The following is a 23,046-nucleotide window of genomic DNA, read 5'->3' as shown; positions in this document are numbered from 1 at the left end:
CGCTTTTTCAGGGATGAAAAGTAACGATCAGTTCCTGGATCAAGGGCTTGGCGCTGCCTGATGTACTCGTCAGAGCTTTGACTGAGTTCCTCATTAGTCTCCTCACACACAGACAGGATTCACTGTCACAGTATGCATGCAGGGTGCTGCGGCGCAGAAGAAAGTGCTCTGGAAGCGACGACAGAGCTGGATTTGACCCAGTTCACTGATTTAGATCACTCAACACATCACACACAAGTTTAATTAGACAGGCACAAGTTTCCATGTCTGCTGTGAGACCAAATTGACACATGGACGCTGGCTTGACGCATTTATAGTGGGAAAATATACTTCTGGTCAAACATGGGTTTGATGTCATCTGTCAATTCTAGCCTGAAAATACACCCGCAGCAGTTTGATATGAATGAAAGACCCGTCCAGCAGCTAATGCGACCATTCTGCATGTGTGCATGCTGCCGCTGGTCTGTCTCAGCCACCATCCGCTGGGAAAACCCATTTTAGACACGAACAGCGTGAGGCTTCCCTGACCTTGTCTCAGCCACATCCGCCACCATCAGTGTGAGTCATGCGTTACCTGCGGACTGACCAAACTCTCACATACTGTAACAACAATCATGATCATAAACCATTTCAAGGTCTGGATACGGTTTAGTGAGCTCAATCAAAACTACTCTAATGACACCGGAAGGTTCTTCATCATTGCGCTATTCTTGTACATTGACACTAGTCTCCCACGGCGACGGCGATAATTAGCCGTGGTCGCAGCCTCCCAGACTGACAACGACAGAATTCCATCACATCCTTCTCTTTTTGCCCATATGTCAGTTCTACTCATGCTCAACTCAGATGGCAAACATGGTCCTCATATACGTGTCTCATCATAATGGCAGCCTTGTGGTTATTAGAGCACACACTGCTGCAGGCGCGCTGCTCCACTGCTGGCCTCACCAGCGTACTCATCTCAGCTGTTACGTGAACTGAGCTTTTCTGAAAAGAAACCAAAGCATGAGGCACTAATGATCGTTTCGCTGCTATTCTGTCAGAAAGAAAAGAAACTAAAGAAAGGAAGAAAACCTTGAAACCCATGTAAATAACACAGCTATTAGGCTGGATGAGTGAGAACCCTCCCCTTCCCCCTTTTCAGTTTGTCATAAGAAATCTGGGTGTTTTTCACACATTGTCTGATCCCTGAGAAAGTGTTTCAGGCTTTAGAAAATACCTCATTAAACAGATGTCCCTTAGTGCCATGACACCATCACTGAGCTGTCTAATCTGCTGGTGACACAGTTGGCAGCCATCAGCTCCACCCAGAGGATCACAAGAGAGCTTCACGACATCAAACTGTCTGAGAAGTGTTCAGGAGAGGCAGACGTGGATTCCTAAGCACCACATGACTGTGCCCGTTTGCAGCCAGCTTTCATATTATACAGGGCCCCAATTAGATCCTAATTGTCCCAGGTGACAGCTGCCATAGCAACAAGCAGAGCGATGGCGTGCTCACAGAAATGTACCATATGACAGAATCTGGTGAGGCAGGGTAAGGCTAGCCAACTGGGTGCCCTAAGAACAATGGCGTTGTGATGCCCCCCGCCCCCCACCACCACCAAAAATAAAGCAATCAGTAATGTTATTGTTTTTAATTCCACGAAAGAGCTCAGGTAACAAACACTGTGTCAATGATGCAGGTGAGGAGAAGCAGGGTGACGTCTCAAACCTGCAGGATAGGGGGACACCCCCACTGTAGTCTTTGTTGCATTCAGGCGACGGAGCACATCTGTTAAATTCACATATTCGGTCTGGGCTGCTGGAGTCTAAGTTGAATGGGTTATTTTGAAAATGAAACGTATTCTCCATTTTGTATTGTGTGTAACGTCCGGACTGTGCAATCTGCTCTGACACAAGATGGAGTTGGAAATGCTTTCATAAATGAATATGAGGACTAAAGAACATATTTGACATATAATTTCAAGACATTAGAAGAAGAGGATCTTCTCTCTCAGAGCATGCGACTGCATTGGGATTGGGGGGGGGGCACCATTATTTCATTTTATTTCCATCAAATATGAACACTATTGCTTTATATTTGAATTTAATATGAAGGCTCACAACTTGCTGAAACTTTCAGTCATAGAGGGATTATGCAATTAAAAGAATCAATAAATAACAATTATTGTACCTCAGGACTCCCAAGTTCCCGGGAATGTCAGTGAAAATAGTGTTTCTTCGTATATCAATTAATATTTTTGTACATCGGCTAAAAAAGTGTCAGCATTTCTTCTTTTTTTCTTTCTTTTTAACAGCTAATTATCCATCTTTATCTCCCACACACTAAACTGACTGTTAAGATACCTAATGTTTGATCAACTTGTTTTATTTACCAGTGACCACTGCGGTCTCTGTTGGTTTACAGGAGCTTGTTGCGTCCCTCCACAGCTTCACCGTATCCAGATCAGCCCACATGAATTTGCAGTCAGTGGATTACTATGGTTTATTTTTTCATTACCGTGTAAGGTGAGTTAGCTTCATTATCGTGTATGACACCTAAATCCTTTCAACATCACTCACAGTAATCCCCCTGTGCACTCGGAGATGTCTCTCCTCTCCAGGAAAAGGGAAAACGCACAATGCTAACAACTGAGGACTCTTACTTGTGCCGTTTTCTGTCGCCACAAGGAGAACTTGACTTCCCGTGCTGAACGTCTCGGATGTCAGTGCTCTTGTACAACCCGTCCTCCTCTGGCTCCTGCAGCCTCAGCTGAGGGATAAGATGTCCAAAGGCCATGTCCTCAGCAGAACCTGTGCAGGAAACAGGATGATGTGCGTTCTGCCACTGAGACGTGGAGCTGCTGTAGTGGTGTCTGCCTTCTGCAGGCTGCAGTCTTCATCCTGCAGCTCCTTTCTTCTCTTGTTCCTGTATTAGACACAGCAGGGATGTGTGTGAGCTGAAGTATCTGAACTCAACTTTCACACTGGCACTGCAGCATTTAAATCTCAGCATCCTCGTTGTGATTCATCAGTTTGCAGTGTTTTTCTTTTTATTTGACATCTGCGGATGCTTCAGTGTTAAGTCAATCACGATCTTCTCATGGCATCAAATAAGATCTCACCTATTCAAAAGAAATGGTCATGGCCAGTGTGACGAAAAGAGTCAACACAGCCAATAGCCAGCCAAAAACAGGCAAATATGAGCACAGCCACGCAGCTGTATCACCTTTTTAATCGGAATGAAATGAACCAATGGGACTTTGCTCATCTTTTTTCAAGCTCAGTGCTCAGTGCTGCATCCAGTGCAGTGTATTTTTTGGGATGCTTGATCTTCCTCCGTCCTTTGATCCATACCTCATTTCCACTTGTGGCTACCCTTTTGTTTATAATTATGATAATAAATTAGAATAATCATAATAATAAAGAGAAAAAAAGTCAACCGATTTTTCAGCTTTATTTTGTACCATCTGCTATGTAACGGTCAGTGTGATAGAAAGAGTCCTGAGCATTAACGGGCTTCAGGATTCACAGACAGGCTTTGATCAATGTATAATACCCCAGTGAGTTTCATCACTAACGGAGGTGACACATTTTACAGCTGCTTGAATACACTTGCCATGTGGATGGACTTATTCATGCTTGAACCTGAACTGTTTTCAGAAAAGTGTTGGTATGAATTGCTGCTTGTTGCTTGTAGCATCCCCGCCGAAAGATGGTTTGAGTCTTTCACTGATGAATCGTTTTATTTCCGTTCTTCACCGCCAGTACACTTCAATACATTGTCAGTAAACTTGACGATTCACCGTAAGAGCTAAATCATAAGCATAAACAGAAACATAGGGAACATTAGTGAAGTTAGCTGAGGGCTAGAAATACACTATCAAGTTAATGAAGTAACTTGAACTTGAAAAATGGCATAAAATGAATGAAAAAAGAATGAAGCTAAACAATGAAGAAGAACTTCAACTATCATGAAAAGAAAAAGATATGAATAACACAAGACAGGAAAGAAACAACTAAAGTTGATCAATAAGGGACTACTTAAATGTGTAATCTGAAAGTACAACTGACCTTGTGCCTCCTCGGGGGGTGCTAGAACTTTTAGGAGTGTAAAGATAACCCTTCCTGTTTTTCTACCTCCTGCTTATAGGAATATACAGATAACCCTTCCTGTTTCTGTTCATCCTTTCTATGCTGCCTTTCAGTTACTCTACCCCTTCTAGTACTGCTGTCAACAAATCATTGCCATGGAAATGCGGTAACCACTTTATAAGAAGTTCTTTAGTAAATTTCAAAGTAAAGGATAAAAGCAAACTGACAAAAAATAAGTTCAGTTAACAGACTGGGTCTGTTACATTGCTTTTCTGTTAAGTAATAGATGCATGGTATATTTTTTCAAATTTGAGAACAATATTCTTAAGATCAAAAGTAGATTTGCGGCAGCATGTCAGAAATAGCACACTATTAACCTCTCTATCTGGATTTATGGCGGCACTATAATTAGTGGAGTTGTCAGAGAATAAAATAAGATGTGGGCCACAGTGCAATGCTCATTATTCACAGAGGGGGGGCTATTTCATTTCACTGTGTGTGTGTGTGTGTGTGTGTGTGTGTGTGTGTGTGTGTGTGTGTGAAAAATGAACATTTCTCAGGAAGAATACCTGAAGGTGACTGAATTCAATTCAATTCAATTCAATTCAATTCAATTCAATTCAATTCAATTCAATTCAATTCAATTCAATTCAATCCAATTCAGATCAACCTGTTTCAATGATGAGATTACGTACGTACACTAATAATAGATTCATAAATTCAATGTGTCTGTGTAAAGTTCATTCAGTTACAGACACTGGTAACATTGAAGTGATTACTGATTCATTGGATGTGGACGGATTTGAAATTATGAATCCTCACAAACTGTTGCTGCAGTGATTTTAAGAAACCATTCTACATCTAACAAGGATTTTCCTCTTTCTTTGTCCTTTCTTTATTTTATGTATGTTTTTATACAATCTTCATTTCATTCCACATTTGTTCTCTAATTGTGTTGTCCACCAGAGGGCGCTCCATATGAAGTCAGCCACGTACTGTCCCTCAGCTCACCAGGACAATTTGACGATCTTTCAATGAGACACTGACACTACACAAGTAACACTTTCCTCCTCTCTTTTCAATGAATATGGCAAATGGTTCATTTAGATCGATGGTATCTGTGGTGACCAAGCAGCGCTGGTGCACAGTGATAAGACTGGCGACACATGAGGCCTCATGGACACAAACGACTGCACGCATGCAGTCCACCTTCCCCGTGTGCTGGTTTCCGTGTGAGGTGTTTGAGCAGGAGATTTGAGAAGGACTAATCTCCACTGATCTGATCATTGTGTGAGACTTTCTACCTCCTCCCATCTCTCATCCCTTCCAGCAATGCAGATAACAAGCAAGCTATCCCCAATCAACACCAGGGGGTGCAATTATATAAGTGACTTTAATTAAGACGCCTGGTTTAGGAATCTACAAGTATTTATGCACAGTAGACGATTACAGAGGGGGACCAAGAGCAAAATGTGATTTAATTAGTTAAGCTACAAAGGATGCTTGGAGCAAAAAGATTTCATATCTGTATGATCTCACTCTTGTATTTGGGCTAATTAGAGTGTCACTGTTCCTTTTTAGTGTTAATTTATAGTTGTGACAATGTGCTGTTGGATGATTTTCAATGCTATCGAGTTCATTCTGGCATTGTAAATAATATGTCTCCAAAGTGCTTGAATATGCAGGAGACACATCAAAGTCCTGTTGTCTCTGTTTACTGTTAACTGTGATCGCATGCTACTTTTACCCCCATGATGACAACCCCAACTAATGTTTAAATCATGTATAAAGTGAATGTAAATAGCACACGTTATTTGTTCCATGATAAATTGTCACCCCCTGATGTTCCCAACTGTCACCAGATGATGTGAAGGAGGCATATATGCACAGTGATAAGTGTGTGTGTGTGTGTGTGTGGGCATGCCAGTGGGATTGGTTTATGACAGTCATCATCATGCATGGCTAATCATGTGGAACAATAGCCACAGAGGCACTGAAACAGAGAATGGCGAAATATGATCTGGCCTTGAAAATTGGATCATATGGAAGCAAGACAAGAAAACACCCTTAACCAGGGTGGGGTGTCTGCGTATTCCACCGCTCCTCTAAACCCGTGTCATTCCTTTGTGTTTGTCCTTGACACAGACACTCTTTAAACAGGCTTGACAGAAATTCCACACCTCGGCAGCTCGATAGATGCTGAGTCGGGAAATTTGCTTGAGATGGATCGTACATCACAATAGACATGTAGTCATTAACCATCATTACACTCCAAACGCTCGGCTCTACAACATGATAATGCGATTGGGTGCGGGCATTTTTCATTTCTTCTTGACAAGAATGTGCAAAGATTGGAGAATTGGCTGCTAAGCAACAATCTATTCAATGCAAAAACGTAAATATTCACGTTATACTCTGAATGGGAAACATATTTGGTTCTTCCTGCCTTCAGAGACCCCCATGTCTCCATGTCTCATGACACATATATGTATTTTGGGAATCTGTGGATGAAAATGTACACAATGTCATCAGATTCAGAGATTTTCAGTCCAGGTATGGAAGGCTCTCCCTCCAGCTTCTATTCCCCACATGTCTGGAACAAACTCCCAGAAAGCCTCAGATCAGCTGAAACACCCAGTTTATTCAAATCCACGTCAAAGACCCCCCTGTTCTCAGCTGTATTTACATAGATTCTATTCAAACGTTCAAATCTGCTGCGTTTCTTTAAAGACCTAACGTTCTCTCTCTTTTGTTTTTAATTTTAAATCATGCTGTGGTTCTTTTGATGCTTATGATTCTGATCATTTTAATTGTTATTATTGTCTTTTATTAGTTTGATATCAATCCAAATTGGTTAGAACATTGGCTGACCCTCCCTTATTTGTCCTTTAAATGATTTTAAAGTGATTTTATTTTTTAAATTTTTTGTCTATGTAAAGCACATTGTGTTTGTGTGACATTGTGTCACTGGGTGTAAAATGCGCTGTACTCCATCCTCTGATTCCTCTTCTCCTAGTGAGTTCACCCAGCTGAGCGCTCACATCGGGGCTTCAGACTGCAGTTTGTCCCACTGCTTCTGAAACCAAGAATCGCTGCATGTCTCTAACTCCTTCTCTCTCCTGGAGGTTTGGTTCCATCCAAAGTTCCTGGAGTTCCTGTTACTTCTGGGCCTGAAGATCCTGGGACGACCGCCTCACCCCCCACAGGGAGGGTCCCCACAGGGATCCATGGGACAGACTCCTCATCTCCTGGGTTTCTTCAGCCTCCATCAGTGATTGGACAGACATGGAGGACAGTCACTGTTGGACTCTTCAGCAGCTTTCAGAAGCTAAATCTCTTCATCATCATCTGTACATTCATCTAGGGTCAAAGGTCAGAAAGTGTGGTATCATATGGACTGTAAAGTCCATCGAGACCGTTTGTAATTGACATGTTGGGCTGAACAAATAAAAATGAATTGAATTGCGCTCAAATTCTCTCCATCTCAGGCATGTTAAAGTGACTGAGTTGTTCTATTTGGACAGAAGCTTAGATCCTGATCAAGATGCCATGAGACCAAGTAGGTTGTCATTGAATATTTTATTTGCAAATGAAAGAGTAATAACTCAGAAGTCGTAAAAATATACATTTTTTACTTGTGATATTTACATGGATTGTTATCATCAAAAGAAATTAACCAAATCATTTCTGTACGGTTTTACAAAACCAAACAGAAGCCACGGCAGAAAAACAGATGAGAGGAAAAGAAAAGTGTCTTATGTTTCCCTTAGCGAAGCTGTGCTGAGTGTGTCTCCTCCTGACATCTGAACAACGTAGTCAGGAGAAACAACCAACCACAAATCCCAGACAGGCCAGTGATGAGCATAGCACACAGAAAAGTGCAAAGTACATAGATGAAAAATTCAACATAAAGATAAAAATAAAGCTCGATAATTTTTCTGTGACTATATTTACAATTGTAGATTCTTTTTTTTTTCTTTCCTTTACCCAGATACATTTATGTTACATCAAAGCAAAGCATTCCCATTTGTCCCAATCTCCTATGACATGCAGGTACCTTTGCTTTCCTTCATGAGGTCGACCTCAGCCCCATGATCACTCTAAAAACGACAGATCACATTCCCCTGAACTCAGACGTGAGGCCAAACCGCAAATCTGAGCTTCATCTCAAAAAAAGAAAAGAAAAACGCTTAATAAAACATAAAACATTGTGGCTACAAGAAATTCATATTCCTATCATATAACACAGGAGAACCATATGGCATTGTGTTTACGGCACCTTTGAGTGTTCTATTTATATTGTTGATGGATACTGCTTTACACCATTACACTGAATGTGCTGCTGACAGTGAGGTGCATTCTTCGGAACTTTCCCCCTTCGCCCCGCCCCCCCGAACGCACACAAGCGCCTCAAATTTCAGTTATTGGAAAGTTTGCCAGACCACAAAACTACACACAGGAGAGACGTGTGATTAGAAGGCGCATAAACTGGGGAAACTTCCACCTGAGACTTGCAAGAAAAAAAAAAGCTTGTAGGAATTTAACAGCTGGAAGACTTTGCATCCCGTTCCCCACCTCTGCTGCTACTTTCATCTGCAGTGGAGAGAATTTCAATGACGAGAGCCTACAGCCCTGGCTCAATTTCAATCGCGTTATCTCTCTCTGGATTCCCAGAGCCACTCTGACAGATTCCTCTGAAACCGGTTGCATATGTGTGTGTGTTGTTATAGCAGTTATTTTTGTCTAGGTGTGTGTCCCCCTGGCTGACTCGGCGTGCTGCATTTAGTTGCTTGGTTCCATCAGTCAGTCGTAATACCTCCTGACATCCAATCCATCAAATTGATTCTGAAGGAACAGAAATAACAAGGGCTGCTGCTCGGCCCTCTGTTTGTGCAAACTGTACACCAGTGTGTGTGTGCGTGTGTGTCCGTACAGCGCATACCTGCATTTCCATATGCAGTCGAGTGTTCGCTTTTTTGTATGCGGTAGAGGGTTTGTGTATGTGTGTGTCTGGAGATGCCAGCACACCCAGGGCCAAGTGCACTCGATGTTCAGAGACAGCACGCGCAGGAAGAGAGCCTACAAGTGGCCTCCAGAGTCAAAGGCGGTTATGAATTATGGACGTTTTCGGTCTCAAGATGCCACCCCCGCAAGCTAAAACATGACTGCTGCCTGCGAAGGATCAACTGGCATATAGTCAGTAAAAAGTGAAAAAAAAAAAACCCAAAACAAACCAATAAACAAAACAAAAAACAAAACACTGGCAGTCTGCAGTCGTATCAGTTTGGATCGAGGCTACGCTGCCTGGCTGGTTCCCACTTATCAGTGAATGGCTGACAGGAGAATGTGTGGGTGTGGCCCAAGGGCGTATACGGAATTTACATGCACACACCCACACATTACACACTCGTACGTGTTCACAAAGCCAGCACGCAAGCAAACACGCACGCACACACACACACACACACATACACAGTAGCTTCCCTGGTCAAATATGAACTGTTGTCTGTAGCGGAATATAAAAGGCATTTTGATCAACATCTCCACATACAGAGTCTCCAAGTCACTCCGAGTCACAGGTGAAGCCCATTGTGTGCAGTCAAAGCACATGTGTTTTTCACATCCTTTTTTTCATTTTACAAGAAAATTCTTTACGAGGCTTTACTTTGAAATGTTTTAGTTTAAACATTACAAAAGCCCCCACTGAAGAACGACACATATATCAAGATGATAAAATCAGGACAACCTAACATGGAATGCTTTTGTCGGCATTGATTGATATGTTTGCTTGCACAAAAGAAACACTGAACTAAACAGTGTGAAAAATGTCAGTCAGAAGTGAAGTCCGAGGGTTATCGGGTTCCTGTAAATCCAGGAAGTAAACTGGTCAAGGACAAACTGTAATCAGATGTCTGAGCTGGAGGAAAGGTCAGTCAAATCAAAAGAAATTATTCTCATAGGATCAATAAAATCCATGTGTCTCATGGGGAGGTGGCTGACACTGGATCTCCTCCTGCAGGGCTTCTTTTGTTTCATTTTCTCTTTCGCCCGTGTCCAATACACATTAAACTAGAGGTCAAAAACACATGGTTTGAAGTCACATTTGGGCTTTACATTAGACTCTTCTGCAGGGATGGACGCCCCTCCCCCACCCACCCCTTTTTATTAAATTAAATGACATCATGTGCATATATCTATTTGTATGTACAATATAAAACAAGACTGATTACAGAATACATTGTCCCGTGGCAGGGGATTGCTTTCTCACCATGGATGATTCACACTGCTTTGTTCTCCCTTGGCTGCATCTGTTATTACTAGGCAAGTTTGTGAAGTTGTGTAACTCTCAGTATTTGCTGCTGTTGACCCTCAAAGCCAGATGAGATGGTGTGCTGAAGGACAAAGAAAGAAAGCATCAAAAGGAAGAGGGGTTGAAAAGGCACACTAGATAGGCTACTTGTCCCTTATTCCTCAGCTACTTTCAATCACACTGGGTCTGAAGATACGACAAAAACACAAGGGATTGGCTGATGGCACAGCCCGACCAAAGACTCCACCGTCATGGATCCGGGGTTGGGAGCTGACAATGACAGCATACACACTCTACTGAAGTCATCCGGATCATTCTGCAGTCACTCAGACATAGTTAGCCTAAATGTAAAATGGTGCGTCAAGGTCAATTCTTTGTGCCTCAGCTTGAAAAATGTTTCTGTATCTTAAGAGGAAGATGAAACAATGGGCCTCCAACATCTTTGTAACATCACACATTCATTGTGACAGATTTTGGTTTCACTTGAGAAACGTCGCAGGTTCAGATAACAAACGAAAACAAACAAAAACAACCCATTCTAGGAAGTGATGGCACTTCTTCACACTGAACAGTGAACACACAGCTGTCCGTCACTCTATTCGACCTGCTCAGATAGAAGACAGATGAAGAAGAGGGAGAGAGAGAGAGAGAAAAAAAACAAAAACAAAACCAAGTCCAGACGGTTTAATAGATGCTAATTTCCTAGAATTAAAGCATTGACTGTCTATAGTCCTAATGCACACTATGTCATTATTCAGGGAAGATATTCACAACCAGAAAAAGAAGATTTCTTTAGATGTGAAGTGTGTGCGTGTGTGTGTGCGTGCGTGTGTGATGGGTGGGGGCAACGACTCCAATGATTTGATTCCACCTTCAAAGCTGTGTCCTTGTACCTGAAGTTTCCCCTGCTGATTGGTAAAGCCAATGGGTTGTTGGGGAGTGTGATGAGTCAAGTCTCAGCAGCGCTGCGGTTTCTCATGAGTTGTTTATGACAGCACGAAAGGACTCCGACCACTGAGGCAGATGATCCACACGCTACGCGCTGCGCCTGTCCACATGAACGGGCACAATTGGGGCCGACCCAAGGGAGGCAAAGGGGTTTGTGGCTTCGTAGCAGGTGCTGGAAGCAGCGAGTCAGGAGCACAGACTGACATGAACCAGAGAGCCACCCCGCACACCCTCCTCCTTCCCAGAAAGTAACAACAGCTGCTGTCTTACCCTCTTGCATTTTCATCTTCCTTGTTTTTGTTTCCATCTTGTTTGTGCCATCCAGCTTTCACTGTTTCCCCTCTCCTCTCGTCTTCGCCATCGCATGCCTACATTTTTGATTCGGTACACTGTAGGAGGGGACTCCTTCCACCCAACTGCACACGCTGCTTTCCTTTGCCTTCCGAAAATCCAAAAGACGGAACTTCTGCCTTTAGCCAGGAGACACAAAGCGGTGTTGCATCTCTGCATCTCTTGTTTTCTGTTCTGTTTTGTTGGTTTTATGTAATTCAAAAGGGGGCAAGCATTTCTTATTTTCCCTTTTTAGTATGCATTCATTTAAAGTACTTTTGGACTTATAGTATTGATTCTTTTAATTACATCCTTTTAACTAGTTGCATTTCTTTGTTTATGGAAGAGTCTTTGGGGGTTGGAGGTGCGGGGGCTGGGCAGGAATCGGGAGTCTCATGTGGTCGCAGTCAGGGCTTTTCTTTCAGTCCTACACAGTCTGAAAGGCCTTGGTCTGGGCAGGGACCATGAGGGGTCGGGGGTGTGAGCCCAGACATGTTCCTGGAATTGAATTTGGGAGTGGTAGGGGGCTCGGGGGTCTTGGGAGGGCACCACTGTAGTGTAGGCTGGAGGGGCCTGGGGGAAGCCTGGAGGCTGTCCGTTTTCCTTGAGCGCTGCCACAGCAGGTGGGCGGGGGGCGGTGACCCCGCTGGGCGCTGTTGTGCACCATGGACTGGGTGGAGGAGGCACCGGAGCGTGAGCTGCCAGAACGGGACGAGGACAGCGAGTTTGGCTTCACTAACTTGGCTTTGGGAGCCTCTGCATCTTCCCTGTGTGTTCAAACACATACGGAGGGTTCAATGACAACACAAGGACACTTATTATACATGAAGAGAGCACATGCAGACATCCACACACAACCAGCATCCTCCAACTGTATCCACATGGGACCAGAATTATGTTGGGACCTCATGCAATTCATGAGATACCCTGCAGCCTTGAGTTTTGTGAAGCACATTTGCATGGAATAATGAAAACTGCTGAAATCACTAGTTCCCCAGACACATTTGAGGGGGAAAAAAGTTTTATTTGAGAACAAAATGAAAACTTTCCACTGTAATTCCACTTTTGTCTTAGATTCTCAGGACAATGAGGATAATACAGCAGGAAAGACTCATGGCGAAGACAATGTCTCACCGTCACGTTCGTCACTAAACCTGAGATCATTTTACCGTTAGCATCGGTGAGAAGATTCTTAATTCACAGACAACCCTTCCAGTGTCCATAAATCACTGACACTAGTGTGTGGCAGCAGATGTGGTTCTGTGATAGATGCTCCAGTGTTCAACGCCCCACTCAGACATTTTTAAATCGCTCTTTGTTGGTTTACGGATGCACATCGAAGAGATGTGTGTCACAGAGGCTGGAAGTAGCCGTTCACCACATTCACAGACTCTTCACACGGTACGAAAACAGGAAAACACTTCATCACATCTGCATTATTCACTCGAAGCTGTCCCTCAACCATCCTGCATTATTCATTGTTACATCAGTGAAACTGCACCGACACCGACATTAAGTACGTCACAAAAGTGCTCCAACGTTTAGGCGTCTCATCAGGGTCCTGCAATGGACGGAAAGTCAAAGTCATGTTGCCAGGTGATGAGAGGAAACTGGTAAAAAGTGTTGTTGTCTGAGCTGAGTCTATTCCCTTTGAAACCACAATGTCTGGTTTTAAGCTTTTTGTAGAATTATACAGTTTTAAAATGACACTAGGGTTGATTTTGTGAACTTTTGTCACCTTTGTCTCTGTGCTAACAATGCTGCACATCCACACAGATGACATTTGAAATCACTAAACACAGAAAAGGTGACGCAATGACAATAGACAGGAGTATTAATTAACCTGATCTCATTCGGAGTCTCCTCCTCCTCGTACTTCTTTTTCTCTTTGTTCCGGAAAACGAGCCAGATGATGAGTATGATAAAAAGGACACCAAGGGATAAACCCAGCACAATACCTTCTGCCAAACCCACATCTCTCGTGGCTGTGGACAGACAAGAAGAATTAAAGTCAAAGAAGATTCGTGTATATGCTGATGACATGCTCGTTCACCAGACCCCAGACATTTATATGATGTTCTTGCAGAGCAACTCAATGTGGTCTGAAGGTGTGGTCTGAACATTGGGCAAATAATGAGGAGGGTGGCGGGGGGCAAAGTGAATACATTTCAGGCTGCAGTTTGAAACCGTGACCACCAGACTGTGGCAGCACGGCGTGACGTGAATGCCCAAAACTCACGCTGCATTGTGACCTCGATGGTGCAGTTCTCCTCGCCGACGTCGTTGCTCGCTGTGCACCTGTAGACACCCGTGCTGTCCATTGTGAGATTCCTCAGCGTCACGATCTCTGGATTCTTGAGATCTGGGAAATACAAACAACGGAGTCAGACTGCAGAGTGGGACTGATGTGAGGATGTGTGTATGATCTGCCATGTCACATCATCACATGCTGCAGGACAGGAAAGGGAACGGAAATATATGTCACCTTTGAGAGCAGGTTTAAGAACGAGGGAGCAAGTGAGTCAGTAATAGAGTGTTTATTTATCTGATGGTCTTTTATCTGAAGACTAGGGAGGAAAAGAGCAGGAGTGTATTTAAGAGCGCAGCGGCGCCCCCCGGGGATTTTGAGCCCATTCTCACCAATGACAACCATGTGATAATACCTCTCATCGTACACATAAATAATGGCTGCTGATGCTGCGTGTTATTGGCCAATGAAAATTAATTATCCTGAACAGACGTGGTTGTGTGGCGGTCATTAACTCGACGTTTGGTGCCTGGGCACAAGGATAAACACATGGTCTGAGGAGTAAACAGTCAGGGTGAAGGGTGTCTGCTGTCAGACGACGTGTCAAACACCACAGTCCACACCCCGTGAATGGAGTGTGGCTCTGGGCTAGTTCTCTGGGTGCAGAATGTGGCAGAAGCTGCCAAACCAGTGTGATTTTGTCTTATTTAACACACAATCCACACAAGAATCGGTCCAACACTTGGCATCTTCAACAGATCACAACCAGAAATCCTCATGTTGATTGATAGTACTCATTGACTTATTGAAATAAAGTCCTGTGCTTAATGTGGAGTGCAGATGTAGATACTGCTCCAATGTTGGGAGCTGCAATATTGATTTAAGAGGCCAAACAGAATCAGTGGTCCAACTGAAGTGTCCTCCGGGTGTTACCCAGGAACTCTACTTACTCTGGCAAAGAACCTCAGGTTATGACAAGAGAACACATTTGTCCTGGACAGATTTATATATATGAACGTGTGCAAACGTATGAATGTAGATGTGGGAGGAGGTGGAGGAAAAGCAGCGGGTTCAGCAGAAACACTGGCTCAGACAAATGCAGCCAATAAAAATCAGTGATATGAGAATAATTCTTCGCAGCATTTCTCTGTGGATAGCTTCAGTGTGGTTAAATGGTGAATCAGCATGTCGGTGTACTGGCCGTTAATTCTCTTACCTATCAATGCCAGGTTTGGCAGTTTGCCCAGACTCTTGCCTTTGTCGAGCATTCGCTCCCACTTGTAGCTGATGGGGTCTGAGCCGTCACTGGACCTGCAGCTCAGCTTGACGTTGCTGCCTTCCAGGAGCTTGCCTTCCATCCGGCACATGGGCTTCGAAGGTTTCACTGTGAAGATTCATGAGAGTCAGTTAAATTCAATTGTGCGACACACTCTTTCTTATGAGATCGGTACAGATATATTCATAATTTAGTGAGGAGAGTGCTTTGCATACTGGAGAATAATGTCACACCAGGTTTTTTTCTTCTCCGGCTGAATGCATAAGAGTTTGCTGAGGAGATGATGGATTTTTGTCAAAAATGTGGGTTTTACACTTTTAATCAAAACTTCCTGAGCCCTGGCTCAGATCAAACACATGTTCAGACTTTGTCTCGACTACACACCTGTACAGTTGATCACATCTGTCCACAGACATGGACTTTGACATGATGATTTACTGTGATAACACCCTCAGACACGCTGTGTCACGCCTGGTAAACACACTCCTATAGGGAATCAATCACTGTGACCCCAGAGCCGGCTGTGAATGCCGCGGGTGCTGCGTTCTCTGCAGGTCAAAGGTTTTGGTCGTGGTCCGGTAGCTCTAGGCACACATACAGGATAGCTGCTCCACTTTGATACAGACTGAAAGGAGGAACTATACAGCAGAGGCCAGAAATAGCTCGGCTTCTTTCCAGTGCCATATTTTTAGATCAGTGCTGTGCTATATTTAAACATTTATTTTGTATTGTCGTTGCACTCTCATATTACAAACGTCGGCTATTTTGCATTCTGTTGTTTGTCAGTCTCTCTTGCGAGGGAGTCTGTGGTAGAGGATGCACAAAGCTTGCGTCTATCTCTTCCTTTGTTCTCCGAGCCCTTCTCTCGCCCCCTGCTCTCGGAAGCAGCAGCAGAAACGCTCGCACGCGCAGTCGGGTACGGAACGAGAATGGAAGGGAGCGCCAACGCTCTGTCTGTGCACCTAACCGCTTTCACCGGGTAAGTTGGGCCTCACTGCAGCAGGAGCACAACGGCAGACGCTAACGCAATCAAGCACACCTATATTTGGCGGTGCACTCACAGCAACAAGGACACGTACGCCTGCACGTGACAATCCACATATTGCAGCAGCATAGAAGTGACACAAACATACACAATCACTGCAGGCGTGCACAGACCCACACATGCACTCAAATACTCTCACACGCTGTCTTACGCTAAGCCAATACCAATCCGCTATTATCTTAGCACAGGGAGCAAGGGAGAAATGCAAATGTTCGTCTCGCTCAAAATTGAAAGTGTCACAGAAAAGCTGAGAGCAATTTTTAAAATTGAGGCACTAACTGACTGAAAAGTCTTTATGGAGGAGAGATGAGAGTTGAGAGCGAGGGGATTAACAGACTGTTCCATTAGAAAACCAATAACTGCGGGTTCAACTAATCTCCCATGATGTTTTAATAAATCGCTCGCTTTTCTGACATTGAGAATGATCTGGCTCCTCCCACTGGACTTTGTGGTACAGACACCTCCCCTTCTGTCTGTCCTCGGGAGTTGTGCAGCTATGCTAGATATGGAGGCAGAGATGGAGCTGGTTTGTAACACGGAGCCATTTGTACACTGAGCAAATGAGGAAAACAAGAGGTGATAAAGGGAGGTGAGAGTGAACGGTAATGACTTGTCTACAGATGTGACACGCCAGGCTGCTCTGTAAAGCATTTTGTAATGTAATATTTGAGAAGGCTGTAAATTAAGTCATTATTATGATCAGAACTGGGTCAAATCATTTTCCTCAGGGTCATATGTTTCGTACCAGTGACGTGTTCAAAGTCAAAGAATCAACCTTCTCCTTCAGTCTTCTAGTATGGTTCTAGTAGGTTCCTTGTATATCTGAGGGGACTGATGACTGTCCATCGAACTGACTCAATCACTCGTGTGCTCCCCACAGACACAGTCACATGTCTGTCGTCTCGCCTCATCAACAACCCAAAAGAAGCCTGACAGCCTGGGTGGAATCAAATCACACTGTCTGAATCAAATTGAATCATTAGATCAGTCAGCATGACGGAGGAAATGTGCCAGGCTAATGATTCAGTGATTAGCTGTGTGTGTGTGTGGGAGTGTGAACATTTGTCTGTTTGTGTCTGAGCGTGTGTGGATACAGTACCAACCGTCCATTGATGTGTGTGTGTGTATGCGGTGTGTGTATCAGAGCACTCACCGAGCACAATGAGGTTGACCTGGCTCCAGTGGTACTTCCCTCCGGTCTTGACTTTACAGTAATATTCCCCAGAGTCCGACAGCAGCAGGTCGCTGATCAGCAGGGAGGCGTCTCCTCCCAGGTACTCCCCAGCAAAAGACAGACGGCTGGCCTCGCTGCCCGTCGCCTCATTGGTGTACACCCGGTCCCCGAAGAAGGTAATGATCTAGATATGTTCAAGAGAACACCAACACAAATGTTCAAGCTCCATCAGCGACCAGCAGTGACTTACTGTCACACACGTCCTGGATTTGACTGGTCTGACATCGTCTTATTGGTGTGTTTGCTGTGGCCGCACAATCACTCAGTGGGATCACAAAAAAAAAAAACAACCACACACCAATTCTCATGGGCGACATAGTTATGATCAGTTTTTAATTAACACTTGGGAAACAATATTTTACAAATGAGTATTCTCCCTGTGCTCATTCAGACACTCTTATCTATGACGTCCAAGCAGAACTAGTAGTAACGGAAAAGTATCAGGCTCCTGCAATAGACACGTGTACCACACATGGAGTCCCGAGTACATCTAACTGTAAGTTTTAAACAGTATCATCTGGATGATGAGTTCTTGTCGTTCAGCCATGTTCACCAATGTCTGCAAGTGGTGACAGACACAGAAACACTGAAAATGAAAAGTACAGTATCAGTTCGTCAGATCTGCTCACTAGGGAACATTTGCAGCTGTGAAGTATCCAATCATCCAATCCCTTTAGAACCATGAAAGTAAAATTGGGTTGTTGCGCAACAAAAGTTTGAAATTGACATAATCTAGTTTTCCTTTTCCTTTGTTTTTAGCACATAACTGGATAAAAAGGGAAAGGCCTTCAAGGAACAATCTGATTTAAAATCTGAAAGGTTTCATTTCCCCCTCTCGGCCTGTTGTACTGTTAGCATCTCTCTCTCTCTCTCTCTCACTTCATACCCAAACACAAACAAACACAGCTGTCACCGCGGCCCATTACTCAGGGCGAGTGAGAGCCTGCAGATGGGGGACTGCTAAATGCCGGTGCCACAGCACATCAGTGCCTCAGAATACACAGAGACCTGCTGCGGTCACAGGTGACGAGTGGCCATTTTTACACACGGGCACAGATGTATAGAAAAACGGCAAACAGTACACATACCACCAACGCAAGAGGACGTACGTTACAGAGCCCCATGACTCCAGACATTAAGTGCCACTTCTTCTGCGACCTGAACAAAGCCCGTCGTATTTCAACAGCATCTGCCTACGAGCACGTGTGAATGTAATGGATTCACGCTCACAACTGTGTATTCTGTGTACATACGTATGAGAGTGAAAATGCCATTGAATGCCAGATATTCAAGTTGAACTTTGAAAAACAGCCACGGGATGTTGGCGTGTTTTGCAATTACAAGGGGTTTGTTTGTTTATTCAGTAAATATTAAATTAACATATGCCTACGTCACGTCCCGTTGTATCTGCAGGTTTACAGTGTGCCATTTGTTTTGTGGCGTAAGGAGACAAAAAAGAATTGGAATCTTACTAAAAAAAAACTTTAACGCATGTGTGTGCGGTCTGCTGACTTGTAGTTGTCAAGCTGCCGACTACAGCGCCTCTCCTCACACATGGCTGTACGCTTTATTCCCACGCTAGTTTGACTGTTCAAATCAAAGATCTGGGCAATTTGGGGAAGGTAGTTGATAGTTGACGCTGTGAATCCAAGAGGCCTCGTTTCTCAGGAGCCCCAGCAGTACCCTGACCCAGCCTCTCTTCCTCTGCATCCGATCTGTGCCCTCAATTTCTGCAGGGGTGTCCACTGTTGTTGTCACCAGCTCCATCAGCGCGTAGCTGCTGGGGCTCTGGCCCCACCGTGTCCCTGACACATGGAGCCCATACACTGGGCATACAGCGGCTAAATGTTGACAAGATGCTCTTCCCCTCTCAACATGGCCTTCCAGCAGAACAAAAGAATTATTTATTCATTCCACTACAGGCAAAGTCTCTTTCCAAATCAAATTTTCAGATGTTTGATTTAATTAATGGCGCCTTCAATGTTATCTGCCCGTTAAATATTCATTGCAATTGGCAGCCCCCCCTCTGAATCATTAAAGTTTAAGACACTTGTTTTTCCGTTTATTTCCGTCTAAGACCCTCTATTTATCGGTCATGCTCTCTGCCTGTGTGAAAGACACCACAAAGATCTGAGATCAGAGATCTGTTACTTCCAGCAGAAACCTGGTCAGATATTGTTTCTCAGATTGACGTTCAAATTGAAAACCAGACCAATGATCCAATGATGAGGTCAGAGTCATGTGACTCTGAGTCAGGAGAACGCAGCTCATCTGAAAAACACAACATGTCTCTGATGGAGGTTTGAGGGTTGTAGTTCATTTAACGATACAGCAAACTGAACCCAGGGCAGTAATACTAAATGTACAGTAGGTGGAGCATGAACAATTATAAACTATGTATTCGAAGTATCTGAACATTGGCCAGTGTTTATACCTGAAAGAAAGTTACTAAAATGTGGGAAAGACAGGGAGAGTGTTAAGAAAAAAGGCAAGAGGAAGACAGAAGTCTAATTTTATACATCCATGAGTCTGCAGTCGTAGTCAGACGTCTGAGGATGTATGATCCTATTTGAAAGTCTCCATAGAAATAATGTCCTTCTCCTGTCTGAAAAACACAAAGACACTGGTGGTGGTCTTGTGTTTATGTTTGGCCTGCGGCAGAAATGCAATTTCACCATCTCCTGCAGAACATCAGTTTCAGCAAAAACCTTGTTACAGCATTTATTCCAGGATTAGTGGTTCATTTTATTTACTATACGGTCAGTAAATACGACTCTGTTGTAATTCCACTCGTTGTAATGGAGTCTCAGCATCACACACCGGGCAATGAGGCATGTAAGTAATCCACCATTACTGCTGTTTGATTTCATGTTTTTGTTAACAGCTCTGCTATTGACTCTTCCATGTCCCTCAGCATGTCACAATCCTATTCAATTACTGGGTTAAGAAAAATTAAACACTACACAACTGCAGCTTCACATCAGCAAGCCAGTGCCTGTCATAGGAGACACAGTTTCCTTGTTGCTGACGTGACCGATGACGTTTGCTGTCATGTACAATGGGGAAGATTGTCATATTTAGCGTTTCCTTCATTTTTAATTTTTGCGAGGGGGTAATAGATGAACAAGGAGCAGCCTGCAGTGACAAAGAGCTGCAGGCAACAGGATCCACACCTCCGGCTCCCAACGAGGGAGCAAATTTTAATGTGCACTGCTGTGTGGAAGATGATTTACATTCTGTGTGGTGTTAAATCAGAATGCGGTGGCAATTATTAATGACCAGCTTCATTATGAAAACATGAGTTGGTGTGATTGCTCTGTAAACAGACACACTGGTGGCTCCGCTGTTGTGTTTTTGTCAGAGTTTTTTATGTCGTATTAAACTGTACCTGCCGGCACCAGCAGTCACCACAGGAGCCACACCGACAACAAGGACGCACGTTTAGGTATCACAACTTCAACATGTTCTACTTGAAGTATCACTGAAGCGATGTCATTTGACGGCTGATGTCCAAAAAATGATGGAATGAACTTGCAAAAGCCAAAATAAGGAATCCTTGTCTCACCACTCTCTGTTTAGAGTTTGGTTTCTGCAGCAGCCACTCGATGTCAAGAGGGTTGGATGATGGGAATTGGTGGTGGCAGGGCAAGGTGGCGTTGTCCCCAACAACTTTCTTCATCTCCGTCTGGGCACCCACTGACAGCAGACTGAGTAGAACTAGGGAGAGAACGGTTGGAGAGAGAGACGTCAGATACAGATCAGCTCCATCCCCCATTTGAGACAAGAGGCAGATGGATAGGAAACGAAAAAGAAACTGAATCCGAAGACACTGTCAGAGATGTGACCCAGAGTTCCAAGGACTGACAAAGCCACACACCGACCCTGAGAGGTGGCAGAAGAACAGGAAACTTATTTCAAGAATTATTCCGATTATTCAAATTATTCTTAAAAGAGATGCCAGGGAGAAGACATGGGTGGTCAAATACAGTCAAATATTGATTTACTGTGACTTCCACAACCTTTGGGGTTGGAAGGGCAGGGGCACACCGACACATTTAAAAGATATACACCAAAAAGATTACAAACAAAACATATCTCAATATCACAGTGCCCTCAGTGTAGAGCCCGGTGTGTGTGTGTGTCCTTGGGCACAGGCCAGGTCTTTTGTCTCTGAGGGGGGAGCACGACGGCTAATTTATTGGAGGACGCACGACTGGCCGGCGGTCCTGAGTGGAACTAGCCAGAGGCATCACAGAGGTTTGCTGGAAGCTATGGGTGTGGTACGCTGCTTCACTCCTTCAGTGGGCTCGTACGATAACGGACAGCTCCAGCGAGCTCACACACAAAAATGCAACAGATATTTTGGGTTTTGCAACTTAACTTCTTGCCTTTATTTTGATTTCTGAAGAAGCCTGTTGTGTTCAGATTCATTGATACTTTGAGGTTGAATATTTCCATCTGCATGCATCGGATAAATAAACATCATGTCTGTGGAACAAAAGCTCTGTACGAGCTGAGGTGTGACTGCGGAGTGATTAAACAAACAACAACTCTTCAGAGGAAGGCCTTTGTGCTCAGTCGACACAATCCCATGCTGTCAAATGTTCCACAGTGGGCCAAATGTGAGCCAGAAATGCATCAGCCCTCACTGGGCACCGATCCACTTGTCCACTGGTCCACCGCCAGCCAACACCCCGTCCCATAAGTGTTCTTTAGGCCAATCAAAATGTCAGCCTGATGCTGTGAAACCAATGTGTCAGTGCTGACGCAGGACACGGAGGAGAAGAGCAGCCTGAGAGAAACGACTTCTTTTTACAGACATGACATCATTTCCATGGTTTCAGCAGTTTGTCAAGTTTCTGCCATAAACTTGAGCTGCGGGCTGCTCCCTGTCAATCACACGTCCAACTGACAGTCACAAGGTCAGGGGGGGGACAAAGACTTGACAGCTTCCAGTGTTGTGTGTCGCTGTCGGAGGAATCGTTAGGGTCCTACGTGCTATGTCCAAATCCTCAGTCAGCAGTAAGATAAGGGCCACCCATCTCTGAGGAGCTCCTGCACCCTGGGGGGTTCCCTGCTTGTGAGTTTAAAATGCAACATTTGCAGGGTCGTCCATCTTACGGGCTGATATCAGGTTAGAAGTCAGAGTGTCTGTATGCAGTAGGCTGCACCTCCTGCCTGATGGAGGCCTGGTGGTCTGGTGGTCTGCTGCTGTGGCTACTGCCTCCCCCAGTCCCTGTAATCAGCGCTCCCACACTCAGCAGCAGCCTGAGGCGGAATACTCCACTGTGTTCCAGGCCCGATAAGAGCTCCCTGCTTCCCTTCTTGCCTCCCAATTCACTGTTTCAGCTGTAGGGTCCAAAAATGCGCCTCTTTCATCACAATTCACTTGACTTTTCACGAGCCAACTTTCAACTGACCTTCACTGAAAAAAAGGGCAGACGACCAGGCTGTAACAGTGATGTCAATATTCGCTTGATTTCCAAATAACAAGGCTTTGAGTGTCCTAAATTATACATCATTTCCATCCCCCAAATGACAGTACAAATACACGTTAGCTACAGTGGAAAGAAACAGT

General features: G+C 44.3%; 1 protein-coding gene across 1 annotated transcript; it reads right to left on the bottom strand.

Annotated features, from left to right (window-relative positions):
• Positions 1-12,092: 12,092 nt before the first annotated feature.
• LOC144741874 (CXADR-like membrane protein) lies at positions 12,093-21,185 on the bottom strand (the record flags this gene model as incomplete). Its single annotated transcript, XM_078624369.1, is given in 9 exon segments — positions 12,093-12,171; positions 12,173-12,210; positions 12,212-12,298; positions 12,300-12,432; positions 13,509-13,650; positions 13,905-14,027; positions 15,130-15,297; positions 17,388-17,592; positions 21,034-21,185. Coding segments are annotated over 9 exon segments (1,127 nt in total), but the record flags the coding sequence as incomplete, so codon positions are not given.
• Positions 21,186-23,046: the final 1,861 nt, after the last annotated feature.

Source organism: Lampetra planeri, unplaced genomic scaffold (assembly GCF_965212315.1).
Source record: "Lampetra planeri unplaced genomic scaffold, kcLamPlan1.2.h2 scaffold_757, whole genome shotgun sequence".
Classification (NCBI taxonomy): domain Eukaryota; kingdom Metazoa; phylum Chordata; class Hyperoartia; order Petromyzontiformes; family Petromyzontidae; genus Lampetra; species Lampetra planeri.
Note: the sequence above shows the minus strand (reverse complement) of the source record. Positions and strands in the feature narration are given on the sequence as shown.